The 21,571-nt window shown below is 39.4% G+C and overlaps 1 protein-coding gene across 2 annotated transcripts in view; it reads left to right on the top strand.

Annotated features, from left to right (window-relative positions):
* The window catches only part of ITPR2 (inositol 1,4,5-trisphosphate receptor type 2), a 265,378-nt gene that overhangs the window by 191,881 nt on the left and 51,926 nt on the right, over nt 1-21,571 (top strand). For both annotated transcript variants that reach the window (XM_042835042.1, XM_042835041.1), the window contains 2 exons: nt 4,407-4,502; nt 5,669-5,788. In XM_042835042.1, coding sequence (XP_042690976.1) covers nt 4,407-4,502; nt 5,669-5,788 — 216 coding nt within the window. The remainder of the gene's footprint in view (nt 1-4,406; nt 4,503-5,668; nt 5,789-21,571) is intronic.

The following is a 21,571-nucleotide window of genomic DNA, read 5'->3' as shown; positions in this document are numbered from 1 at the left end:
AGCCGTATGCTGGACAGTAAGTCCATATTATTCTGGACAGAACTGGGCATAGTACTGAGCCAGATGTGATATCAAGAATTAGATTATTAATGTTTAATATAGACAGTCTGTCTGTGCTTATAGGCAACTGAAGTTGCAAATGCGTAAGTTTTACAGTGAAAATACAAAATTTTAAGTATATAGGCTCACACACATACAAACAAACTCAGACACTTTTCAGAGAACATTGTATGCTGAACATGTACCCCACAACCAATGCAAAGGCCGTAAAGAATTATATTTTCCCATACCATCTTAATTTGGCTTGTTTTGTACACACTTTGTGATGTGGTATTTAATTACATCTTCATGGATTATATTTTCCATTGGATTCTTCAAACATTTGGTGAGTAGGATAGACAATGTTCACTGAGTGAACAGATGGACAATGTTCTGTTCTGTCTTTTATTATTTTGAATATGACACCCCAGCCTTCCTTAGTGACTAGTTTTAAGCCCTGGCACAGAGTATGACCTCAATATCTATCACTGTCTGTAGTGGAAGGATGAAGAGATGTTGTCATTCTAGTAACCCATGTAATTCACTGGAAAAGGGTGGAGAGACTGACATGAATGGGTGTTATTTTTTTTTTTGTTTTTCTTATAGTGTTTTAGAAAAACTGTATGAGAACCCAGGAAGAGAAATGAAGGCCAGAAGCATTTGGGATATTCATTTTATAGCACCTAGGGATTGATTTTTCAGAAAACTGATGTGTTATAAGGAACTTTAAACTGTATTTTCAAAGTATTTGATCTCTTTTCATTATTGATACCTGGGAATTGAAATCAGGATGTCAGAATCTCAAAGCATGCAGAAAATGAGGAACGAGGTGTTAAACTAGCATCTCAAACACAGGCGTAAGTGATCGGATAGGGAAGGATAAGGAGAAAGTGACTTATGAGACAGAAATTTCCTTCTTTGGGCCAAAAAATGAGAGGGTGTGCCTGCTTACTGAACTTCTTGGCACACCTACTTCAAGCTGCAGTAGACTTCTCTCTAATCCTAGGATTGCTTGCACTGGTAACAGCTCCAAAGCCCTTATCAGTTTTGAGTGAGTAAACTGGGGCTTTCCTCCACTGTTTCCACTTCTACTTTCTGAAGCTACCTGGCAGCCTGTCTTGTCCCCTTGTCTCCTCATTTTGAAATCCTACCAATGCTGTCACACTTGGTTTGCTTGCCATTGTAAGGGAACTCTTCAGCAGAAGCAGAACCATCCAGTTCTTCAGAACAGTACTCTCGTCTCAGCACCTGATCTTTCTTATTCACTGTGCACGCTCAACTTTTGCAGTGTAAGTTGGCTACAGTCTCGCTAGACTTTTCCAGTGGGTGGTCCTAATTTTATTTCAGAAAGACAAGTTTGACTACAGAAAAATACATATGGAGTCTCATTCAACTTCAGCGATCCCAGTCTGATCTTCTCATCCATTGTTCTTGCTCCTCATTTCATTGTGTTGGCAAACCCAGCCTCCTCTTTACTGACTTCTCACTCAACTTCCAGTCTCCTCTCCCAGAAGGTCCTCCAGTCATGTATGAATCTTCCTTCTTTCCACCTTTCCCTTCCTTCTTCTTCTGACTTTTAATCTTCAGTCCTCCAGTTCTCAATCCACATCTTAACATAATTGTTTTGAGTTCTCCTTGTGCATTCTCAAATCTTTATTTTATTTCCACACATTTTCTGAACTTCAGTAGCAAATGTTTCCACATCATATGAGGTACTCCATACATATCCCAATTGCACATAAAAGCACCATTTGAATTACCTATGTGCATCTTGCCTAACTTCCAGGTGTTGCTCCAGTAGAGTAGGTGAAACCCACCCTATTTCAGAAGCCCACCTAGGGCTTAAAGCTGTGACATAGGACTTAGGAAATACTTGCTAATTCTGTTTGGTTCCCTGACATTGGGTCTTTTCCTTGCCAGTCCTAACTTTATCCTCACTCTTTCTGTTTTCATTTTATGTTTTCCTACAATAAACTTGTGTCCCTTTTCAGTCTCCCTTTTGCCCAAGTTCTTCTTTCAATCCCTTTCAATGTAGGCAGTCCTTTCCTTGAAATTCCACAAGCCTAGGCAAATACCTAAGAGCAAGCATAGACTGTAAATTGCTTGAATGTATTTGTTGTTCCCTGTGCTGGAGCATACTGCTCAGAGATACGTTGGCAGGCTGGAGAAATACTCTGACAAGAACTCATGAACTTGAAAAAAGAAAAATATAAAGTCCTGAATCTGGGGTGGATTAACCAGTACAGTAGTACAGGCTGGGTGCTGACTAAATGAGAAGTAGCTCTGTAGAAAGTGGTGGCTGTCCTGGTAGAGAAGTTGAGCATCAGTCAGCAGTACCCCCTCACAGCAGAGAAACCCAGTCATGTCTTGGACTGTATTAGAGGAGTGTAGATAATAGGTTTAGAGAAGCGATCTTTCCCATCTGTTTGACACTTGTTAGACTGCATTTGAAGTATCTTGCCCATTTTGGAGCTCTTTGGAGCAGGAAAGGCATTGATGTACTGGAGTGATTCCAGTGGGGTGCTATTAGAATGATACATGGAGTGAGGTTCAGCTTGCACAAGAGTTAGCTTCAAAGAGCCCTCTTGTTGTCTGCAGTGACCCCAGGAGAAGATGGAGCCAAAATTATCTAGGAGTTGCATAGTGGAAAGATAAGGAACAGTGAACACAAGCTGGAGTATGGGAAATTCTGGTTAGATACAATAAAAACTTATTTTCCTATGCAGATCAATGAAGCTGGGAACAGGTGCCCAAGAAGGCTGTGGGGTTCATTGTGGTCATCCAATACTTGAAGGGAGTGTATAAACGGGAGGGGGAACAGCTGCTTACAAGGGTGGATAGTGATAGGACAAGGAGGAATGGTTTTAAACTGAAACAGGGGAGGTTTAGGTTAAATATTATGAGGAAGTTTTTCACACAGAGGTTGGTGACACACTGGAACAGGTTGCCCAAGGAGGCTGTGGATGCCCCATCCCTGGAGGCATTCAAGGCCAGGCTGGATGTGGCTCTGGGCAGCCTGGTCTGCTGGTTGGCGACCCTGCACATAACAGGGGGTGGAAACCAGATGACCACTGTAGTCCTTTTCAACCCAAGCCATTCTATGATTCTGTGATTCTTTGATCTTTGGACATCTTTGACACAGCCCTAAGCAGGGGTTTTGAGCAGGGACTGAGACTGCTGGAAGATCAGTGCAGACAAAAGCCTTGAATGCATGACTTCATTGTGCAATCTACATGATTTTTTGATTCTGTGTCAAATGAGAAGAAAACCAGTGGGCTTTTAGCTGTGAAACTGGCAAGTTTCTGCAGTACATTATTCAAACCATAGTTACAAAAATACTTAAGAATTGTATAAATTTGGCTGAGTTTCCATACGTTATTTTCTTTTCTTGGCATCTGATGTTCCACATTTTCAGCTCTGCTAACAAAACGTGGTTATACAAACCCTGCTTAAAGCTGAGATAGTAAGGAAGCCCCAGCAAACAGGTGAGTGTGGGCTTGGTGTCTCCTCAATTTATGAGTTCGATCGGATTTAGCTGTTGTACTGCCACCTCCAACGAGATGTTGAGTTACAGAGAAGTGAAACAAACTTAGCCAGAATCACACAGGAAGCTTCTGGCAGAGCTAGGAACTGAACTGTTGTGCACTGAGGCCTGTTAGCTTTAGGTGCTTAAATCTCTCAAACCATTTTTTCTTTCCTTTTCATAGTTGATGTAACTGGAGGTAGGACAGGTCTTCAAAGTCTAGGGTACTACTGAGTTATGTCTGCTGAAGTTCATAATATTTAGTTGGTGGGAGAGATCTCAGACAGAAGTGGACAGTTGACAGAGCAAAGGATATCTTTATACATTCCCCTTGAAATATTTGATAGTAAAATGAAGTCTCAAGCATGTGTGAAAACAGTTTGCTTTAGAGTCCTTTAAATAATAACCAATTAGCATTTATAAAAAACAGAGGGGAAGGAAAACTGCCGGAATGATGAGGCCTTTTGTGGAATGCATTTTGTAATTACCTGTGCTGAGTATTGCTTCAACAGAATGCCATGGTAAAAATTGCTAGGTGAGCAAAAAAGAGGGGGAAATGGGATTTCATTTCTTTAGAACAAAGCTCTGTATTTGAGTCAGAATTTTTCAATATTTAAAATGCTTCTTTCCATATAGCATGCAGGATTTGTTAGCCTTACAGTATGCTGACATTAAAATGGGAGAAAAGCCCTATTAAATATGCCAGTAAAATAAAAGGTGCAAGTAGTTCCGAATCGTATCCACTAAAAAAGTGGTCCTAGTAATTTCAATTAAAACAAATGCAAGGATCGTTAATCCATGAAATAGATTCTAAATTTGCATTAACTTGGTTTTGTATCTCTAGAACAATGCCTCCAAGCTTTTGCTGGCTATTATGGAAAGCAGGCAAGACAGCGAGAATGCAGAAAGAATCCTTTTCAACATGAGACCAAAGGAATTGGTGAGAAAACTTCTGAATATTCATAAATCTTTTGGCTGAAAAAAAAATGTCATTAAAACATTTTAAAATGGTCTGCATCTGAACTGAGGAGTGTTGGCAGCATACAGTAACACAATGTATCAAGATAGTACTAATTCACAGAAAAGTGCTTTCAAAGGATCAAGCACGCATGATTTCAGTCTTTACGACTTCATTATTTTTATCCGTTCCAAGCAGTTTTCTGTAATTGTTTCCTAACTAAATTATCCTACCCTGGTAGACTGTCTTCAAGTATGCTTTGTCAGGGGCTGGGAAATTAAGCTTGAGCAGTTTGTGAAACAGTGCTAACAGAAATGCATGTGTGTGCCTCTGTCTGTGTGTGTATTTACACATCTCATGAACAAACAAACAAATAAGTTACCAACAGTTGTTGCTGTGTTATGGAACCAGCACGGTACTTGTTTAGATCTCCAGGAATTTTGAATCAATTGGAAGTTTGGAGAAATTGTTTCCAGTCAAAGAGTGACTGGAAATCCTGTTTTGTGGGGAAATGTGGGAATCAGCCCATGCACTTAAATGGAGCCCAGTGATCTGCTGGCTTCTGGGAGTCAATGCTGCAGTGGCATGTTAGCACACTGAGGTCATTCCTAATGTACAACTGCAAGATCAGGCACTGCATGGGCAGCTGAGGACTTTTGTCTTTTTGTCCTGCAAGAGGCTTTTGTGTATTTTGAAATTACACCAGCACTCTGCCCAGTATTTGCCTCCCTTTTCTTTTTGGTTTAAGTATTTCTTTTCTGTTACACTATTTGGAGAGCTCTGCAGTGCAGCCTGCTGTAACCAGACAAGGATCGTGTCTGCAGTGTAAGTACTGAAAGACACTGTGATATCTGTTGATCTGTCTTTAAAAGCATTTGTGAAAATATCTGCTCATAAAGACTCAGCATTCCTGTTCCTTTCTCGTGGTTAAAGAAGTTTTGCTGACAAGAAGTGTAGCACTTTGGAGCTTCATAAATACTTCACGCTCTTCTTTATTCAAAAAGTGTACCTCAGACTGCTTGCTTTTCTTTCAGAACTACAGGGCACCCATCCAAGCTTGGGCTGAACAAAGTGAATATGTTCAAACATTGTGTGCATTTTTGGCTGAGAATGTCAGTTATTTCATCTCGATTCGGTTTGTGTTGCAGGTGGATGTGATGAAGAATGCATACAACCAAGGCCTAGAATGTGACCATGAGGAGGAAAATGGAGATGATGGCATCTCCCCAAAAGATGTTGGCCATAATATTTATATTTTGGCACATCAGGTATTCCATACTTGTTGTACTATTACTTCCTGAAAAGCATTGCATGCTTAAACTCCACTCAAAACCTGTCTGATCCAATATCCCTTGTTATGATTTCTGTCTTACACTTTTGTACAACACAACCTTAACTGGAGTGCTGCTGATAGGAGGACAAGTAAGCAGCATCAGTGTAAGAGGTGGCACTCTGAGTAGTTTGGTAGGCACTATTTATGTGAAATAACAGTGTAGAGCAAAGCAATTAATGTACACTTATTTTTGTCTTTCTTTAACATTAACATCTCATTTATATAAATCAAGTTATTATTTCTGCATTTTAATTAGAAGCTTCAGTTGGGATATCAAGTAAACTTGGGTTGAAAATATTCAAATTATTTTAGATATATTCTTTACTCAGCTAATAAGAATAATTGAGCCTTTTTACCCTTTTCTCCTTTACTATCAAATTTACTTTATTTTTCAATTGTGTTAAGAATACTGAAAAAAAATGAAGACCACATGAATTTTATTGTATCATAAATGATGGCATTTTTTTGTTTCTGAAAGAGCCATGGTTTTATAAATGATTTTACTAAGAGACAGATTCTTATCTATCTCTTAGGGGAGATAAGGGAATATTCTTTTTTCACTATACTTGTTAAGTATAAGGACTTAAATGCTCAATGAAAGAAGAAAAATCTTTAGTTACACGGGTATAATGTAGTATTTTTTTCAAACAAGCAATGGAAAAACGGGTACTGAATTGTGCTCACATGCTTGCAGCATATTTAAGTAGTAAGTCTTGTTATTATGTTGTTATGGATGACCACGTTGTACTCTTGTGCTGTATGTAGGACTGTACATAAGCTGCTTGTCAAAGACTGGACAATTTTTGGAAAGAAATTTAGCTTCTTACCTTGTATGACTATTTACTCCCAGTACCAAAGCTTGTAATGAAGATTTACAAATCTGACAAGTCAAAATGTTGGTATTTTATGTCAGCTCATGTTAAATGACCTGACAGTGTTCGTGACAATGAGAAATAACCTTTTGGGAGTAGAATATACATCTAAAAGTATGTATGTAATAACTGCTGGGATCATTTTAGCAGAGGGGTCACTCCTAAGGGTACATGAGTTAGCTGGAGTATAGAATAAATTCTGCCTCTGTTCATGTGCTGGGGAGGCCCACAGAGCCCCTCCATAGCTGTTCCAAATGCCTCATCTGTTGTGGGTATGTTGGCCACATAAAGCTCATGGCAGCAATTTACTGTTCTCCATCAAACTCTGTAGAATAAAATGGCATGATTTGCTCTGTACACTGTAAAAACAACTATCTTTTCACAAAAATGACTTTTAATCTTCTCACATTTCTGTAACTATGCATGTATCTGTTTACGCTAGCTTTGCAGCCATGTCAAGCCCACCATCAAAACAGAGCAATGAAAGAGTAGGCAATTTGGGGCCTTTCCCTCTCCTCTGCTAATGAAAAGCTATGATTCTTGGCACAGGACTGCTGGTCCTTAACCCCAAACTCTTTCTCTTTGTGCCCTTTCACTCACTCTGGGATGGGCAGGATATGAACTTGGTCCCTCCTCAGTAAAGCCATTGTTGCAGGGTTCCTTTTCTGGCTCCGCTCTAAATACCCACTTCTACTTTGCTGTGTCTGAGGTGCTTATTGGCAGCTGGGCCTTCCACTTGGCTTAACCAACCTAATTTACATAGTGTTTCTTTGCTGTACTCCTTACAGTTTCACAGTCCACCTGATGTTTTTTTCCTACAACCAACATGTCTCGTCCATCACTCTCCTGACACTTGCATGTGACTACTTGCTCTACTTACAGCCTTTTGGTGCCTCTGTAATAGCAGAATCAAGACCAAAAGTTCCTCTTTTTACTGTTAGAGCCTTCAAACAGAGACAGTTTATTTTAGGGAGCCCAGACTTTCAGTTTTTGTCGTTGCACTTTTCAGGACTCTGATGGGTTCTGCATTTTGCCACCCCTACATCCTTCCTTGCCCTTCCTGTGGCTGGTTTTACCAGAAGCAGAAGGCATTCTTGTAAATGCTTCACCCGCAGTGCATAGAAACTTTTAAATACTTTGCAAGCAAAGCTGAGATTTCTCTTATTAAATCACCCAGCTCCTACCTCAAATGCACATGCAGGCACACATATGTGTGTGCATGCACACACACAAAAACATACATCCCAGAGAGCCGGGGACATGATGGTAAGATATTGGCTGTTAAATATGCCTTGTCATGACAGTTACCACTTCACTTCCTCATGTTTCTCTGTCTTCACTTCTTCCCTTTACATTTTCATCCTCGTCCAGCCTGCCATGTGCAGTAGTTGTGCTGCGTCCCCTGCACTGACTTCAGGGCAGTCTGGACACTGCTACTGCCTACTTTTTCTGTTCAGCATATTATGAGCAGAGGGGAGAATGGGGCACCACTGAAAGAAAACAGAACTGAATTATCCATGAGGAACTACCCTGATTTGCACTCATACTCTGCAGCCTGGCTTTGGGGTAGGGACTTATTCCAGATGTGGCTCTTCTGCAGCCAGTTGTGGAGGAGACACAAACTGGTGCTTGAGGTTACATCCTTTAAAAATAAACCTATTATTCCTGGATGAAGACAGGTAACAATTATCTTGAAAATCCATGTAGAGGATTCTTTTTTCTGTGTCTTGTTCAAATGTCATGATCAGAGCAAGGCCTTGAACTTGACAGTGCTAATTTCTTACGCTAGTGTCTCGGGTGAATACCAGTGGTGTGCTGCAGATAAGTTCCATCAGTTCTTTTCAAGCTTCAGTCAAAAAAGATTGGTGTGGTGTTTTTATTACTGTCCTTTTTAAAAGATCCTGTTAAATCATGTTATGCTTTGTTTTGCAAAGATAGTAAGGCCATCCTCAAAGAGACTTCATCTTTATGTGATGTCTCTGTAGAGTTTACAAAAGCTTTTTGACATGACAGTGGTTCAATACTTACACTAATGCCTCTGCAACTGAGAAGTGAATAGGAGAATTAAGTTTTTATATGGAAAAAAATATATTAAATAAAAAAAAAAATTAAAAGGACAAAAAATTTTCTCACTTTTCTGGTGACTGCCTGAGCTTCCTAGCTTTTTGTTATAAAAAAGTGTTCCAGTAGTTTGTAAACTAAAAATGCTGTATTAGAGTTAACAGTATTTCTGTGAAGTTTGTGACCCCTTTACATTTACTATAAAATAAGAAAATGCACTGGTTATAACCACAGGTTACTATAGTTTGCATGCATGTATTTATATACTTCTGTTAACTGTAAATTCTTTGGAGTGCTTCTCTGTGTTTCTCAGCTAGTTGCAAACTCTCTAAATCAAGCACAAAGCCCTAGCAAATGCACTGTGCCTTTCAGAATGAGTTTATTCATGAGGCTCAGACAATATTGTATAAATCTACATAGCTTCTAGTCAGCTTGCAAAGAATGCACTGTCATCTGCTGTAGAGCTATGTAAACATATCCTTGATCTAAAAGGATGTGAGTAGGTAGGAGGTAGGGAAGCAAACTGTAGTACTTCAACAAAATTTTCAGTGCCTTGTGACTCCTTCCATCTCATTCTCAAAGCTTACGCAGAAGTATGGAGGTAGTGACCCAGTGTGGCATCCCTTTTATGATGCGTGTTCTGAGGCTCTCAGACAAGCAGAATGTTACTTAATTTTAAGCACATACTTTAGTGTCTTGCTGGAGAAGGAACATAGGTCTTGAAATTCCACCTTTGTCCCTTTGTAACCTCCAGGTGAGTAGGAGGAATCTCTATGAGATTAAGCTAAAGTTTTATTTAAATCCCAAGGGAGTACCAAAACTACTTAGATAAATATGATAATTTCCTGATGGCACTGAAACTTAGTGAAAAAGCATTTCCACCTACCTGTAAGTGTAGAAGAAATTAACACTGCTTGATATCAACACAGGTATACAGAATAAACAAACATGAACTCAGTTGAGCCTATATTCTGGTAGACTGGTGTAGTTAGAAGTTCCCTTTCATCAGTAAATTCTTAAAATAAATGTAAAAGAAGCAGTATTTGGCTGTGAATTGTAAGGCTCTTGCTGTATGTACTACTAAGCATACTGTAGCAACTAAAGGTGGTAAGTCATACACCTTTCCTTCGGGGCTAATTTTAAATGAACTGAGCAAAGTAAGTCATTCAGCCAAATAGATTTGTCTGTATAGAGAATGTTAATAGCATATAATAGCATGCTTCTTTATCAAATATTGCAGACTTTATCAAAATAATCTTACTGCCGTGTTTACCTCATGTAGTATACTGCATATTGGTGTATGGCACACGAGGAATCTTTACTAACTAGGCTTTTTTTAATAGGTGATACTGTTGGTAACAATGGTGACATCAATTTACAGCTCAGGAGTAGGGGTGCACTGCAGGCTATTTTTTTACAAGTTGATATTTTTGACACTTGAAATCATTTGATAATGAGGTTTGGATACAGTACATTCACACAGGAGAAACTTAAGGCAATTTTTAAAAAGTGTTGCCATCCAAACGTGTAAAATTCCAAAAAGCACAAAGCCTTTGTTTCTGTGGCTTTCTGTTTATCACACCATCTGTATCTTTCACTTCATTTTCTGTGTCAATGTTGTGCCTGAATCCACATAGTTCTTGGGCTCTCCACAGCAGAAGAGAGAAATTACAATAATAGTAGTAATTCTGGAAGAATTATCTTTGCCTTTCACAGATTTTGAAGCAGTTTAAAGCTTTAGTTAATTTTGATTCCCCGTCTCATAGCGTAGGTAGTATTATCCAGTCTCACAGATAAAGACACCAAGCCAGCAGCAGGTGTAGACAGCAAGTCATTAGCCATCATGGGAAGAGAAGACAGCTTGCTTGATCCCCAGTGCCTTGCTTTAGCTGCTACACTGGGTTTCCTCTTATGCTCACTTGATCCTAGCTATGTTACTAATGAGGAAAATTGGCATTTAATAGCTAGTATAGTTGACAGTTGAGAAGTGCATAATCACTGAGCACATTAATACTCCACGAGTCTTTTAAAGAGATCTTTGTAAAATAAATTTTTAAAATAAACTTTCCTGTGCTGCTGATATGGATTGTTAAGGCAAGAAGAGTTTTTACAGTATAACATATGTAAGTGTGAGAGGGGCTGAGGGATACTGGATGGCATCTGTTTTTTTTGTGGGTAGTTATTTTTGGTGTTGTAGCAAGGGCAACTGCTGGCTTTCCTTCATTGGGCTGTATTTTAACATTTAGACAGATGACCTTAGACCCTTGTTCCTCCTTTTCTCTTTTGTGTCCATGTATGTGTGCACATAAAACAGAATATATTTATTAAAATGTATAAGATTAAATGTAAATTCTCATGCACATCCATTTGTCTTGATTGGCGTACAGTTCAAGTCAGGACAAAAGATTCCTTTGCAAGAATGTGGTTAAAATGATGTGAGCAGATTTTCCATGGTTTAATATCTGGGGAGCATGAGAAGTATCAGTGTGAATACGTTCCTCCAGATACGAGATAGGATCACTGCCTGTAGCTTGTCCTTTGGTGTGAGACTCCAAAGCTTTCTGAACTGACAGTGTTGTTCCAAGCTGAAAAACAGTATTCTGCATGAAAGAAATCCAGCTGCAGTGAGGGATAAATTTTAGGTGGCATTTGACTACTCAAAAAGAAGGAATGATAAAGCGGAAAGAAATTACTTAATAGCGTGCAAAGAAACAACAGGAAAGCTGTTCAGGATAGAGAATGGCTGGAAGCAGTTACAACCCCAGCAGTCCATAGTGGGCATTAGATGACTAAAACAATAACATCATTGTTATACCTTGGAAAATATGTGATCATAAGCCAAGTACAAAAGTCTTGCATGAACTGTCTTTCCCCTTTCCCCTGTGTGTTTGCATGTTCATTTGCAACCTGTAACATTTTTCTAAAAGAGATCTCCCCTTTCTCATTGGAGCTCTGAGTTCCTAGAACACTTCTCTCTGAAAGGTGGTTGGGAAGTAGCTTTCAACTCCAGCAGGGGTCCTCCAGAAGACCTGAGATTGTATGACTGCATAGTTTTGTGAATTTTTAGACCTGCTGACCAACAATGCTTCTTTTGCCAATCCTGTGGTAGGACACCTTGCTCAAAAATGGGACTTTGGCCCATTAACCCCATAAGGTTCTATCTTCAAAAAGCATTAGGCTCTGCTGACAGAAATCTTACGTTGATTTTGTTCCATGAACATTGTGGCTTAATTCATTTGGATTTTTATGAACTTCTCATTGGTGAACTCTAAAATAATGGTGTCTTCAGTAAGTGAGATAAGGATTTTGGAAAAAAAAGACTGAAATGCAAAAAGATCTGAGCTTGTCTGGTGGAAATGGATGTACTGTACCAGTATCGCTGGTTATTTTGAGTGAAAATACAGATCCAGCCACATTTTGTATCACAATGGCCATTTTCAAATTTTGTAGCTGGTATGAATGATCTTTCCAGGAGCAGTTTTCAAGCGTTCTTGGAGATAGACTTCCCAAGCACCTGATGAAAATTACTAAATGTACTTAACTAAACAGGGCTACCTTTTGATGACAGTGAGTGATCAAACCTATCCTTCACGATAAGTCTATCTTTCAGAATAAACAGCTCTGAGTTTGTGCAATAAGGATGCTCACTTTTACAGGACAGGTAAAATTTTTGGAGCTCAAGGATGCTTTTTTTTCTTTTTTCTTTTTCTTTTTTTTTAAGCCTTTGCTGAGATTTGCAGCTTTTTTGTTTTCTTTCTGTTGTTGTTTTGTGTCTTTCTTTTAACAACAAAACTCTTACTGATAGCAGTGCCAGAACAAAGGGCTAATGGGGACCAGTCCCAGGAACCCGTGACTGTCAGGGGACTCGTATCCTTGGCTGCCAGAGCTGAAACTTCCCATAGAAGTTCTATGCTCCACATGTTGTTTTGTAGTTTTCATCCTGATGAGACAGGCTATGGCATCAAAATGACACTGGCTAATTAAATGTCAGCAGAATCAGAATCTGTTGCAAGGCTTTTACACTTAGATTGCCAAGATTGAAACAGAAACCAATGACGCACATCACCCTCCTTGCGGCTCATTAGGATGGTATATAACTCTACCTTTAGCCAGCTGCAATATAGAGAGACAATATGGAGGCTGCTGCAGGGGCTTGACACTAATGAGCAACTGAAACATTAAACAAATGTCTGTGGCTGTTGTTAGGTCTCAGGTTAAAACCTTGGCAACTTGTCCTTCGTTGTTATGTCTCAGGCTAAAGCCTTGGCAACTTGTCCTTCGATATTTCCTTTTTCTCCCCTTCTTCTTGGGAGCATTTTCCTCAGAACACTGCCATGACTTTGTCAGAGATCTGTGTGGAGACCTCTGTTTCCCACTGGAGTTCTGTTGACTTGGGTTGCAAAGAGCTGCTGGGATTCAGGCTAGAGCTTTTTTACTGCAAGCCGGTCATTAGCTTAATTTCTACAGCTCTACAGTAATATAAAGTGAAGATTATACATATATGTGCATTTTAGTATTAATGAGGGATGGCTGTGGTGGCTGTACGTTTCATTAATGCACAGGTGGTCCTAATATTTCTGTTTTGTGGGTTTCTTCTTTTATCTTTAACTTCTGTAATCCTGTGTTCTCGTGCTTTGTGGTTTACAAGATTTTTTTGTCATTGGGAAATATGTTGTATTGGTGTTGAGGCTCAAACGTTAGACCAGAAGGAATATCTTTTATTTGTCAAGTGTCTGCATTGTGAAATCTTCACATTAGTCTGTGGTTTTACTCTGAAAATTGGCTGTGGGAGAATGACATAGTCTTATTTAAGATATTTTCTGCTCTCCAGCTCCATTTACAATCCTGCATTAGTAATAAACATACTATCTTTTTATTACTCTCTGAAACAGCATGGACTGGGGAGAATGAGTTTTATTCTCCTTTGGTTCTTTATCACCAGCAGGACAGTTACTTAGCTTCCAGTTTTAAGGAGTCTTCGTTTAGCTTTATCCTCAGTTGGTCTGTGTGGGAATACCTCCACTGAAGGTAGGCAAATGATGCTCGTTTACACTGGTAGAAAACTTAACTTGTTGTTCTCAAACTTTACACCTAGCCTTTGAGCTCCCTGCTTTGCATCTTGTATACAAAGCCTTCACTAGAGTGATGATATATGGACCAAAAAAAAGCATAGCTTGACTTAAAGCTTCTCAGCTGAGTTTGCATACAGGAGAATTGTGCTGACATGAAAATCATTTAATTTGTAAAGGGTAAACTCAATCCAGAAGTCACTGAGAGACGAGAAGTTGGAACCACAAAGTGCTGTCTTTACAAAATCACTCTTCAAAGTATGCTGCACTTTCAGTTGCCCCCAACTGCAATGCTTACGTGTTGTCTGCTCAGAAATGTATGTAATACAGCTACTTTCTTTGTTCAGATTGCAGCAAACACCCCTTATTAAGAAAGCTGTCTTACACGAAGTGTTGAATTGTAGTAATCTACTGTAGGTGAAGGCTTACTCTGGGCACAGAACTGGGACTTTTCCATTAGAGGTGACCTTCAAATGAACCAAAGTGCTCTTTTTCTAATATATAAAGCACAGCTAAAGCTTTTTGCTGAGAGCTAGGAGGAACTTGCTTTGTTTGTTTGTTTTGAAGGGAAGTGAAGGTAGCCTTGGAAATATCGTGAAAGTGAAGTCTGTTCTTACTTAATATTATCAGAGGAGTTTTAATAGACCTCAGATATCTGCATGGTGAAATCCTACACCTTAATTAAAAACAGAGGGAGATGTCTTCTCTGAGAAAGACATACTTTTTTTACCCCTCTAAATTGTTTGATAGTCACTGACGTAATTATAGGTTAACAAAAATAAAGAGCATTAATCAGAATATCAAGATATGTCTGTTTCTCACAGTTGCTCTGTCTTAATTCTCATCTCCTCTGATGTCATAATTTAATTAGATATCTCAGTCATCATAGAGTTTTCCGGAATAGAGAAGATCTGAATTTGCTACCTTGGTTGCCTTCCTCTTTGTTTCACTTACTTAACACAGCACAGAAGAATAAAAATGAGGTCTACTTTGCACTTTTTCTGGAGCAACTGTAGAGTTACTGAAAAGTGTCCAGAAACAAAATAGTTTCTCTGCTGTGTTATGTATGTGAGTTTCAACATTAGTTTTATGAGTGGTTTGTGGTAGCTTTAGACAAATTTGAACTTCCCGGACTTTTCTTTTTGTGAGTTTGCCTGCAGAGCACCATTTAGCTTCTAGTTGGTTGGGTAGAGCAATGTTTGTGAGCATTTCATGAGGACTAAGATGAATTTTTTCCCTCTTTTTGATCTGCCACCTTGATCTGTGGTTTCCTATGTACCAGGTGAAACTGTTCTGAGAATAGTAGCCATAATACAGAGTTGGAAAGAGCACTTTGCTATTTTAATTTCTCTTCTCTTTATTCCTATGCCCTAAATTATTTTTAAAGACATTTTTCCCTTCTAATTGAAGGGTTGGGCAAACATTCAACAGCGTGATTGGAAAAAATGGAAAATCTGTAATTATATGAAGGGAGACATCTCTCATTCATGGTCCATCTGCATACTTGGCAACTGTCCTGTTTCGTACCCCACAAGGTATGAAGACCCCTGTAAAGATTAGAAAATGCATATCTTTTGTGAATTAGAGAGCTTGCAGCTTCAGCTGCTTACATGCTACTTTAGTCTGATATGGTTTTGACAATAAATGACAAGGTTATAGTTTTCTGCATGTTATGGAAATACCTGTCGAGGAGAGGGATACTAACCGGGTTGTCTATGAACAGACCTACTACTTCACTATAGATATAAAAAGTATGAGGGCCACATAATGACCATTTCTCAAGTGTTTTAATTGTGGAGGCTGACTGAGGACTCATGCCACTTTACTGAGCTGCCTTGCTGATTGGTAGCTGACTTATCTGAGCTTGTAGAACTGCTTGTACAGTGCCACTCTTCCAAGACGTAAGAGCATGAAACAGCTGGTGGGTGTGCTACAGACTGGGCTGATGAGTTGCATCCAGATCAGGGAATCACAAAGTACAAATACACAACAGAACTGTTCTGCCAGTGCGTGAAATGAAGCTTAAGGTGGGAAAACATGAGGGACCTGGAGGGAAAACAGGGACCTGGAGATGGTGCAAATCTCACGCTTCAAGTCAAAGGCTGATTAGTTTGGTTAGACTCTGGAGAAAAGTTTGAGCCCATTGTGAAAGTATTAAACCATGAGTTACTTTCTCCTCTGCACTTGGTGCCAGAGGAAGGAAAGTTGTCTGGCAGTCAAATTCTGTTCCTATGGCTGAAATGAGGAAATATTGTCATTTCTAGGGCTTAAAGACATCTGTCATAAGCAGTTTCTCCTTTTGCTTGTGTGGATAGCTAGCCTTCCTTTCTTTAGAAGCCATGTGTTAGATAGCAGTAGATGAATATTTTGCAAAAAATCACTGTTCTGAGTAAGAAGAGAAGCTGGAAATTGAGTGCTTGAGAGCAAGCAAAAAGGATTTTTGAGATTTCCTCAAAGGCCATGTCATTCACAGCTCTCTTATCTCAAGTTCATGTATTTATTTTGTATGTGTGTAAAGTGTTGGTGGCTTTCAGAGGTGAGCAGTTCTCTTGCTGTATGGATTTGGGATCCATATACTTGCTGCTTTGTTGTTGTTCTAGATCTTTGTCAGACTGAGTTTGTACCATGTTGATGAATGTATTAATGAGGTCTTATTTTGTGTGCAGTGTTGTCAGCCTTTCATACACTTTGCATGTAGCTGAAGTCTTGCTTTTTATTACAAGGTAAAGCCCTATTCTTCTTCCTTTTCCATTCAACTGTCTTGTTATCTTCCCATAATCATGTCTGACACTTCCAATATCTCCATATGTCCTTCTTTCCTGTACTCCTCAAAATTTTGCTTACAGTATTTGCAGGAGGCTATCTACAGGTACAGTTCTCTCATCTATTGGAACACTGAATCATGCACTTCTGTCCACGTCTTATGTTCAGAATGGTCAGCGTGCACCAAAAAACAGATGTAACCCAAGTATGCATTGAGCCAATTTGGCTACTTTTGACACTGTTGTCTGTAACAGTATGTGTGTATCTTTAAGAGCTGTTGATGTCCTCTCCTCCCTCAAGTAAGTTTTGTTTGGTTTCAACACATTTTGTCAGCAGATCTGAACTTTCCCCACATGCATAGTACTTTCTTCTTTCTTTCTCTCCCTCTTTCTTTCTTTCTTTTTTTTTTTTTTTTTTGCAAGTAAGCTTTGCCTTTGAAAGAAATTGAGAAATTGAGAAGAAGACAAATGGAAGTAAAGCTCGTTGAAATTTTTGCAAGTCATTTTGTCTTCTGTTTGCTTTCATCAAGGATAAAAGAACAGCAAAACCACATCAGAAATAGCAATAAAATTACTGTGGGGGCTGCAAACATAATAATGATAGAGATCACTTAACTGTGATGGTTTCTCTTACGCGAGAATGTCAAGGTGTTTTATTTCTTCTTACCCTGTGAGGTAGTTCACTATTATCTACAAATTTTAGTGCATGCCACATGGAGGCCAGTAAGGAGAGGTGATGCCTTAGAAGTTACACAAGGCGGTGGAAGACCCAGCAACAGAATCCAGAGTCTGGACCACCCAGGGCCGTATTCATGTACCGCAAGCCATCAGGAGAAGATTAACTTGAAACCCTTTTGGTTGCTCTGTACAGTATAATCTTCTAAATGAAATCAATGAATACTTGATTTGAGAGTCTCCCGTTGCTCCATCCCTGCTGTTCCTAATGTTTGTTAACAGATTGCTTTGTGGTAGAGTGCAAAGGTGCCGCTCTATAAAACTGTAATGACTTCTGGAAAGGAAGTTGCCCTATGTATTGCAGAAAGCACCATTCAATTTTGATTGGAACATGGGGAGTTGAGAAGTTGTTACTACTGTTAGTACAGCCAGCTGAAATAAAAATTTCTGCTCAGCTATAGTTAAAATGACATTTCCTTTTTCTTTGCTTTCTCTCTCTCCCTCTTTGTTTACCACTGGAATATGAGTGTTTTCTTTGCCCTTGGCAGGGAGCTGGAGTGTGGTGAGGCCCTGACACTCAGACGAAGGGCATCTCATTTTCCGTCTCCTGTCCAGTCGTGGGTTTCACCCATTCTGCTTGCTACTCCCTTGACTCTCTCTCTGCCTTATTTCTCAGTCCTTGGGAGTTTTCTTGTCAGTTCTCAGGCAGATTTTTTTTCTTTCTGTCTAAGTAGAAAATGAAGTGTTTGGTGGGATGGCTGGGGTTTCCCCCACTGAAGAGGTTTGGCGGTGCCAGGTCTCACACAGCCCGACTTTGGGAGCCAAGGGACTTGGGGAAAAGAGGAAGGGACTGCAGCTGTTAATTAGCACATGTCCGTGCACAGCCAAGTGAAACCAGTCTGAACAGATACAATATTCTGCTCCTGCTATAAGTTAGATTCTGTGTATTTTCTCCCTGGTGAAAGAGCGGTGGCTTTTAGGCTTGTGAATTATGCTACAGTATGTCTCATTACTGAATAGGTATGAAGATAATTTACAACAGATCTATCTGATCTCACTCATTGCATATCAGGTCTTTGCAAACAGCTCTTACCTCACTTTCCCCAAGGTCTAGAAGTCATGAACTTCCAGGACTGTCCTCTCTGTGCACTGGCATGCCAGGCAAGGCCAACTGGCCCAGCTAGCAAGCTGAAGTTGGAGCGTGGGGTGAGGGAAGAGAAGGCATTGTGGAGTGCTGCAGCATGCAAGCCTGACCAGTTCCCTCGCTGCTATGAACCCCAGAAGTCAGCACTTGCTCCAGCTGCTGCCTTGCCCTTCCAGGCCTGCCTGTGTGCCAGGAGATAGTTGTGCTGCTGCCTTCATGGGTGCGAGGAGAAATTCAAGAGAAATAGTGGCAAGCGTAATGTATACAGAAGTGAATTTTTCTTCTCCGGTTTTTATTTTGTAATACTTCTGAAGAGAACTGCTTTAAATATAAAGTGCTTCATGGAACAGAAACTATTTGTGTCTTAGTTTGTATTTCTCAGGCAGTTATCCAGAGCTTATAGTAATACTTCTTCGGCCTTTTCTAGAGAGTGAATGTAACACATTTCACACTTTACCAGTAAACTGATTCTTCCACAAAAATAATACCTGTTTACAAGGCACTAAGCTTCACCCATTTAGATCTCTTTGTGCTGTTCTAGTCATAAATATCATCTTTATTCCACACGTTTGCTAGTCTCAAAGTGTTAGAGAGGAAATTGATATAAATGGATCTCACAGATTTCAGCTTGCTGTTTCTAGCTCATATTTATAGGACTCCTGTCCTTTTGGGGGCCCAAAGCAAAGCCTGGTGAAAGTGGCAGGGATTTTGGCAACTCTCTGAGCAGCGTACTAGGTCAGCCTCCATTGCAAACTATGCTACAACATTTGAGTTAGAACCAGGGACTGACCAGTCCACATAAAAATACAGAAGGAGTCTCTGTTTTACAGAGATAATGAAAAATGGAAAGTTTCTTTGTCTTTTCTCAGAAATTTTTCTACAGACATATGTATATATACTTACATATTTTGGCACACCAATCTAGTAGCCAAGTCAGTGAAATATTGAGAGTCTGGTGGCATGAAAGTTCACGGCTTTAAATCACTTTTTCGTTGAGGAACATTAAAATAACTGCATTTATGTTTCAGGAAATCTGTCAAGTAAAATGCTTGCAAGAAATGCATGTATTGCTGATGGCAAAAAATGTCTGCTGTCTTTTTCCATGCTGCTGATCATGTGTGTAATCCCAAATGACCATCTGATGTGATTTTACAATCATTTTGAATGAGGAGTTCAGACTGACTATTACTTGTAACTCTGTCATTCCTCTCTAGTTTTTCTTTATTAATGACAGCAGTGTTCTTGATCTGTTCTAAATCTTTTGCATTTTGTTCTGATGCTTATTACACTATTTTCCAAATTTTTGAAGCAAAGGTCTTTCAAGATGAAGAACAATCCTTCCCTGGAAACTGACTGGAAAGCCAAATGATCTTTATTGATATAGATATTGCCTTACACTTCCCCTCTTTGGAAATCACTGCTCCATTATATGTTATTGCTTCCTCTTCCCTAAATGCCTTTGTGAGTAGTAAAGTACAGTGTTGACATTTAAAATATCATCACTGGCATGGTTGATAGATGAGTGAATGACTGAGAGAGCTCCCTCCTCGGAGGTGATTTTTTTCAGGCTCTGCAGATTCAGTCTCTAGCAAAGGTTATGTTTTGTATCAGTTATGCTCACTGCACGTTCTGAGCTTTGCCTTGCAAACTTGCATGGGGCTGTCGTTTTTCCTACAGTCATTATAGTCCATGCCCATCTAGTGTCTTGTCCATCAGCTGCCCCATAAGACTTGTGCAGCACTTCAGGAGCGACACAACCACATCACAGCAGTTAAATGTGAAAAAACATCAGTCAGAGCTTGCGCGGTTTTCATGTGCCAGTCACAGACTGTCACCTAGAGCGTGCTACCAGCTTGGATAAGCTGTTCATATTTTATGTTACAGTTTGTCACTACATTGCTATTTTCACTGCTGTTTCTTTGATCTCAGAAATAGTTCTATACTGGTCAGGAAGTCTGCTGGCACTGTCCGATTTGCCCATGTCTGCCTTTGTGTTTGTTACAAGACAAAGGAAAGATATGAAATCACCCCTTCAGAAAACACCATAGTTGCCAAATAGCATAGCATTTATTAAGCAGTTCTTAAGTGTTACTGTGGGCTTCTGCTTTACGTCTCAGTTCTCAAAGATTGCTATTTACACCATTCTTTCATTGATGTGTATTTGGCAATACAGAAATATTATCAGCACTTATTATTGTGGCAACTTGTAAGAATCCATCGCACATTAGAACTGCAATGCAAGAAGAAAATAGAGAACTACCCTTTGCCCTGAGACTACTCTCTGAAGGTCTAGATAGACTGCAGGAGGTCAGTGGATACAAAGAGATGGGAGGTAAAAGAAATGATGTTATGAGCACTACTGTTGACAGATTTAGATAAATTTCACTGGTGCTTGACTGTGAAGACATCGACTCAGGACTCAGAATGTTCCTGTGGTTTTAAAGCACATAGCTATTGTTCACTTAAAACCTGATAGTGAAGTATGCACTGCATCAGCTCCATCTCAGATCACCAGTAGCCTGTTAAGTCGGTGTGCTGTACTGGTCAGTCCCACTACATCACAAGAGGGCTGAGATGATTTTCCCTTCTAGCACATGTGGTAAGGGAGCTTTTGTTACTGACATTTTTCAAGACATGCTTCTACTTTAAGAGTTATAGACAGTTAAAAGCAGATCAAGAATTGGTGTCTTAAGATTTTGTATGTCTTATAAGGGGTATTTCCAATTCTTTGTATACATTCAAATATATTTAGAAATGAAGAGTTTTGTAGTACTAATGTGAATTTTTGAATCCATGTATGTCCCTTTCTCCAAACTGGTAGTCTTTTTAATATGAGAAGAATTATTGATACATCCTTAATTTATCACTTATTAGAAGGCTCATAATCTAAATGGTTCACATTAGAGAAAAGGGGTCAATGTGCAAGCAAAGTTCCTCTGTGTTGCAGTATATGAAAAATAAAATAAAGGAATATATATGCTTTTATTTATGTTAATTCTTCACTCCAAGCATGGTGTGACTACATTCTGTCTAGTCTGTTGTGTTTTTTTTTTTTGTATCTCAGGAGTTACAGCTGAAGTAAACGGCATTTGGAGATAGACAATTAAAATAATTGAGTAAGAGACTCTTCAGTTT

Source organism: Centrocercus urophasianus, unplaced genomic scaffold (assembly GCF_019232065.1).
Source record: "Centrocercus urophasianus isolate 14NV4802_14NV808 unplaced genomic scaffold, USGS_Curo_1.0 seq_5, whole genome shotgun sequence".
Lineage (NCBI taxonomy): Eukaryota > Metazoa > Chordata > Aves > Galliformes > Phasianidae > Centrocercus > Centrocercus urophasianus.
This window is presented reverse-complemented; position numbering and strand designations above follow the sequence as displayed.